Source organism: Clytia hemisphaerica, unplaced genomic scaffold (genome assembly GCF_902728285.1).
Source record: "Clytia hemisphaerica strain Z4C2 unplaced genomic scaffold, Clytia hemisphaerica genome assembly, whole genome shotgun sequence".
In the NCBI taxonomy this organism is placed as follows: Eukaryota; Metazoa; Cnidaria; class Hydrozoa; order Leptothecata; family Clytiidae; genus Clytia; species Clytia hemisphaerica.
Genome location: NW_027104548.1, coordinates 745720 through 752205, shown reverse-complemented (window position 1 = coordinate 752205; position 6486 = coordinate 745720). Strand labels below are relative to the sequence as shown.

General features: G+C 36.5%; 1 protein-coding gene across 1 annotated transcript; it reads right to left on the bottom strand.

Annotated features, from left to right (window-relative positions):
* Positions 1 to 1115: 1115 nt before the first annotated feature.
* Positions 1116 to 4067, bottom strand: LOC136822802 (acid-sensing ion channel 1-like). Its single transcript, XM_067079107.1, has 2 exons — positions 4039 to 4067; positions 1116 to 2926 (listed from the first exon to the last, which is right to left on the bottom strand). Exon 2 carries the CDS (start codon positions 2921 to 2923, stop codon positions 1406 to 1408), a length of 1518 nt encoding a protein of 505 aa, XP_066935208.1. The 5' UTR covers positions 2924 to 2926; positions 4039 to 4067; the 3' UTR covers positions 1116 to 1405.
* Between the last annotated feature and the right edge of the window lie 2419 nt (positions 4068 to 6486).

Below are 6486 nucleotides of genomic sequence, written 5' to 3'. Positions count from 1 at the left end.
TTTATATTAATATTAATATATACAGTTCTTGTTGAAATTGATCAGACTATTTCTCACGCAGTTCCGGACGCAGATTGTGTTTTTCTAACCTTTTCTAACCTTGGCGCACATTTTGACTGAATGATGGAATGGAATGAATGGCGATAACAGTTTATAGATATCTCTTATCAGACTTGCAGAAAGCGGGCTGCCGTCAAGGAGGCCCCCCCAGCGGTTTGCGTGATTGGGACTTTTTTCTTGCGTGATGGCGTGATCAGAGATTTTTTTTGGCGTGATGGCGTGATCAAGATTTTGGCGTGATGCGTGATAGGGCAAAAATTTGAGGCGTGATGCGTGATTTGGGCTATTTTTCGCTATTTTTTGCGTGATGACAAATTTTAGCGATTTTCGTGATGCGTGATGGAGAAAATTTTTTTGCGTGATGGCGTGATTAGGGGTGCCGCTGGGGGGGGGGGGCTCGTCAAGTTACACAACATGCACACTCTCGTCACAATTTGCACAGCCATAACAAACAGATCAATCTGGTCTTCATTTAACATTGCTTTAAATTTTAAAAAACACTGCCAGTGCTTGGCACAGAAGAGAGGACTCCCAGTTGAAATTAATTGCTACACCGCTGCCCTGTTGAATTTATTTATTATGGTTGTGTGTTTTATTCCGCCAAGGCGGTGAATCATTCGCCCAAATTCATAGACCAATCAAAAGCGAGTTTAAAGCAAAACGGGGAAAAAATGAGCTTCCCCCCATAGTTATGAATTTTAAGTTTTGCTTTCGATTATCATTTGCGATCAGCAAAGTCTTCAAGATAGTTGTGTGCATGTTGTGTAACTTGACGGTACTAAACTACAAAATTTATTTACCCAGACTGGAGGGGCCATCCATATAGTACGTACACAGTGAAGGGGGGAGAGGGGGTTTAGCAAAAGCGTACATCTATTGTTTAAACAAAGTCATTATTCAACATATTTAGTCTACTCTGTTTCAGTGCATCTCTTACATCTGTTAACCCACTTATTAAAGCTATCTAGCTAAGCTCTATTGGCTGACCTTCCAGCCTCGGCTGGTTTATTCCAATTAAAAGAATAGAGACTTTGATTTATTATTTAGAACTTTAAGTTTCATTCCGAGCCCGTATAGACGACAATTATCAGTTAAAAAATCCACATATTTACAGTTGTATAAGATTAAAAAGTTATAATAAGTAGGTTATTTGTTAAAGTTAATAGTCTTATCATGATTATGTACATTAAAATAAATTACAAATAATCGATAGTAATTCTTCTATTGCATTACTTCAGGGGATGAAGATTTCGCAAAAAGAAACATTCGAGAATCGATCTCTCCGAAATATTTTGCGCAGAAAACTTTTCCCAATCTCAAATTTGATCTAAACTGTGGTTTTTTGTTATTCTTTAGGTTTCCCTTTACAGATGACCATCACCAGATGAATGACGATCATTACAAGCAAGATGGTGAACTCAACTACCGTCAAGAAAGAAAAACCACCAAACAATCCCAACTGTCCACCCATATCAGCAATTAAATTCACAATGGTATAAAATTGTTCTTCTTCCATTTTAATGAACGACTTGTCTTCATAAAATATTGAAACAGTTAAAAGGTTTTTTGAAGGATCTGGCTTTCCTTCAGCAATTTCTCGTTGTCTTCTGATATCCTGTGGATAGTTTTGCGAATAAACAGATGTTGAAAATAAGGTTTCTTCGCACGGTGGGTTACAGTCGCATTTCATATTTCCGTCAAACCATTTTTCAAGCAATTCGTCCAAGCACTGATCACCTTGTGGGCAAAAAGGGACATCTTTAAACCTATACTCCAAGGGTAGGCTGGGAGCCACACATGAGCATTCATCCCTGATAGCTGCATTGGCACACAATTTAGAGCAGAATCCATGGGTCATTCGGTCGATGTGAAAATCACTTTTTCTGTCAGGTTCCACCATATGCTTGTCTTGGTTTCTCATACAAGACCCATTATTGAATGGATCAGCTCGATAGATGTATTTTTTCGTTAATGCGATGTCGTATTTTTTGCCTGGGGCAATTGGTATTGCTTTTTCTTCAACATCGAATTTTTCACCTTGTAGTCCAACAAACATTCTTAGTCCTGCACTATAAGTATTGTCAATGTACTTTTCTTGCTCAATATTAAAATGGAGATGCAATCCACCTCTATGACCAGCTCTGGTGACTCGTCTCGGATTCTCAACGTCTGCATTGAAGAACCAGCATTTACCGTACCTTCCTTGCCAATATTCTCCCCAACCAAGATTTGTATTCGCATCATTGTCAGAGGTCGGTGTGCAACTTCCCTTAACATGTCGAAAATCACACCTTAAAATGGAGTCGTTGATTCTGTGGCCGTATATTGAAGGGTCTGCTACATGACTCATCGCTTTATCTGGGTCGATAGATTCGAATGTTTCGTTTAGTTGAGTCAACAACTCAACATACTTCTCTCTGACCACTGGGTTTTCGTTGCAAAAGACAACCACTGGGAATTTCGGACGATGCTCATAAACCACAGTCTGTTTATTGAGCAATGGGCGATCCAGATACTTGGTGATTAAAGGTTGTATCACCAAAATGAGAACAATGTAAGCTGCCAGCATTGATATAATCCATACTACACTTCCTAATATTGTCTTTGTCGAGGCCAGAGGTGAATATCCATGTGCTGATGTACTCTCTGCAAACTCTATCAGTAGCTCTTTGATGCTTTTGTCCTTTTTTTCATCTACATTTTTCTCATTGTCATCGTTATGCTTGGGAAGTGTGTTTTTCTGGTATGCCGCTGGTTGCTGGAAGAAAGACGGCTTGAAACTTATGTCACTGTTGAGGTCGTTAGCTTGGCCGTGTTTTACTGTGATAATATCGTTTTGTGGCATGACTTTGTTACTTCTCATCCTCTGTTAATAAAAAAGTAAGAAAAATGATTCTTGAATTTTTTTTTTTAGAAGTCTGCTAGCCTATGTGCCGTGACTTTTTATTTTATAACTTTGAGATATGTCCATCAGACCTTTTTCTTCCAATTTCTATATGACCAGTACATCTCGATTATGCTGAAAAGGCAACCCCCTTCCCTCTAGTCTGAATATATAATGCCAAATGAAGAGGATTCACAAAATTTTTTGTCGGTCACCTGTTTTTTTCGTATATGGACAAAAATGTCAAAATGCGAGATATATTGTCTAGGTTATGATAAATTGTGAAACATAGTCATGTCCAGCGGTAGTATTTAGTGTCCAAGCGGTCAATTTGATGCTTGTCTCCGGGGTAAAACTCGTATTCAGATATCCAGGGATAGATCATTGAAATAATAATATATCCTCCACCCTCCACGAACAGATTTTCTTTGGAGTAATTTAATGACCAGTCTGCAAATGTGCACCCTCCCCTTTTCTGATTGGTATTTTACAAAAATTAAGACCTAAATGGTAAGAGAGGGTCCAATTGGGGGTCCTATCTTTGCCAAAAGATGTAATTTCATGACTCTGCCACACGTTCTTTCAAAAGTTATATCGTTCAAGAGGTAGCCCACAAGATGGGTAACATTTGAGAAAGTCTAGACATATTTTGGTTAATGTTTTTCTGTAGAAGGGCATATCTGCTAAGGATACGTCGTTGATGGAATAGTCCGCCCTATGATTCTACTTGTGAGATTTGAAACTGAGACTCGAGGTTATCCTGAATTCTACTACAAGCGAAGAAGTTATGAAATAATACATCATCAATATTTATGTTGAATTTTCAAGATTATATTCTTCAAATTTTGTGAAGTTGACTGAAGATGTGTCAAAAAGTGACATAAATAGATTTAGTTCACGAAATCTTGGTTCACAAAGGTTTTCTTCTATTTTTGTTCCAGGCGTATCAAAAAAAAGCCTTATTATTAACCCCCTGCCCCACATTTTTATAAAAAAATGCACAGAATTTCATCAGCGGTGTACTCAACTTCTAATGTTTATCTTCTCAATATATTATATGTCTGATGTGCCATGAAAAATATATATTCTCTCACCTTTTCGTTTGCGTACTGTTATCTCCATCATGTTGTCCCCTCAAATGAAAATGAAGATATAAAAAACAATTTGTCGTGAACCCCAAAGAAAACAAAATTAATTTCACACAATAATATTTTCACCCCCTACCGTGTTTTTAATAAAAATTACTATGGGAATAGATTTTGATAAATTAGTTCAACAAATCAGAAATTTCTATCATTCATATTTAGTGGTCTGTCCAAACATGTTTCTAACTTTTTGAAGTTGGGTTTTGCCGATCATCCATTATTGAGATAATTTAACCAATTTTTGAATTGAATGTATTATGGTTTGTCATCTTTATTCATTGTATTTTCACATTGTTTCCATTCCTGTTCAATTTCAATTAGATTTGTTTGGTTTGAGTTCTTCTAAATTATTCAGATGTTTGTTCTATATAAAGAAAATTATCTTTTGGATCGACGTTTTTCGTGAATTCTTCACATGAATCTGTTAATAGGAAACTCGTGAATTGCATTTGGTTGAAGGTCAGAATTGAAAGAAAACAAAAATTCTTATGAATACTTGGAATAATGCTTTAACGTGAGTTTCTTCCCTAGCACGGTGAAAATGGAGTTCAGAATTTCTCACCGCAGTTTTCAAGATTTCAAATTCTAACCCGGTGAAATGATACTTCTCTCACAGCCAACCAAACTCAGTGGAAAACTGCACTGGTCACTTCATCCCATAGTAAAATCAAATGGAAAATTGCACTCAAAAATGATCCCCACTGGAATAATAGAATTTTTATCACAATTGGGATTTCGATAGAATTTTCATTCCCACTGTTGTAAGAAGTTCCACCGGGTCTGTGAGACAGTAGTTTGTACATAGACCCATTATTTACGGCTAAATTCAAAATTCATTGTCATAGAGGGTCTGTTTTCATTATCTTTTCCAATACAGAGTAGAGAGACAGGAATGTGAATAAAATTCTTTGACAGCCAATAGCAAAAACTGTATGGTTGTTTGAAAGCACACGTACTGACGATTGTTGAAAATTGATTTCTCAAAGGGAGTTTCTAAACATCGACCAGAAATGGCGACCACGACCAGCGACCACGACCGGCGACCAGATAAATTTGGGTTATCGAGTTTATCTGCTCTCTCCACCGTAGAGAACATCCAAACCGAGTCCTGATGTGGCTTTCAAATGAACCACTGAGCACGTGGCTGAGAATTACTCTAGCTGAGAATACTAAAAGTGACCTTTGACGTTACCAGTCATTTTCTAGACAAAGTGACACTTTTTGACAAAAATATTGACAGGGCAATTAAGTGTGATGCCTATAAACTTTATTACACCAAATATTTTAATTGTACCGAATGAGATGCTTTTAGTATGAATAGATAGAAATTGTGAATAGGCAAACCCTGGGAAGGGCAGTTTTAGAGATATCAACCTCATCAATTATTTATTGTCCTTACATTGTCAAAATGACTTATTTGACAAAATAATGATCTGATGATCAAATATAAAGGTTCCTAAATAAATTCCAGCACAAATTTTGCCACTAATTTATTTGATGCCAAAAATACAAAAGGATAGAAATTGACACTCTATTCAAGCTTCAAGAGCGTTGAAATGGCTCTCTACACGTTTAGCACGTGGCTTTATAATCACTGTAGGTGAGACAGGGGTGAGCTTTACTTTTCAATTCGATAAATAAATGATCATAAGAGAAAGACTCTACGGTGGAGAAAGAGGAAAAACTCGATAACCCAAATTTATCTGGTCGCCGGTCGTGGTCGCTGGTCGTGGTCGCCATTTCTGGTCGATGTTTAGAAACTCCCTTTCTCAAAAGCCACTCACGAGGCGAATTCGCATCGCACAAAAACATGTCAATCATTCCAATCATAATCAAATAAAATTCGAACTGCGATAGACACGTGCCAATGGGTGGATCCTAATATTTTAAACAAATTTCACTTCGTTCAGAAAGACTTGATTTTGTAAAAGAAAACTCAATTCTTTCGAAAATATTTGACAATTTTTAGCGTAAATTTATCTTGGAGTTAAGAATATCAAAGAGAGTGCCAATTCTAGATATTAATGATGTAATCTTTACGCATAAACAATAGATGTGTGACGTATCAAAATGACAACCTTCTGCCATGTATGGCAGAAGATCAAATCCGCTAACAAATTTTGTATTAAAACCGGGGGTTCGCAAAAAAGAAAGCTTAATCATAATTGCAATAAAATAAAATTTTTGTTGTTACTTGGTTGATGAGTATTTGAACTTTTGTGTAAATCTTTTGATATCTTTTCCAGAAGTCAAGTATGCCTGAGAAATATTGAAGAGCGCAAATATTATGCCAGATATAATAACAGCCGTATATTTTGAAACGATTTGTCAATTAAAGATTACATTATGAATATCAAGAAATTATTAATCAATCATATAAAAAGTTTACTCAACACG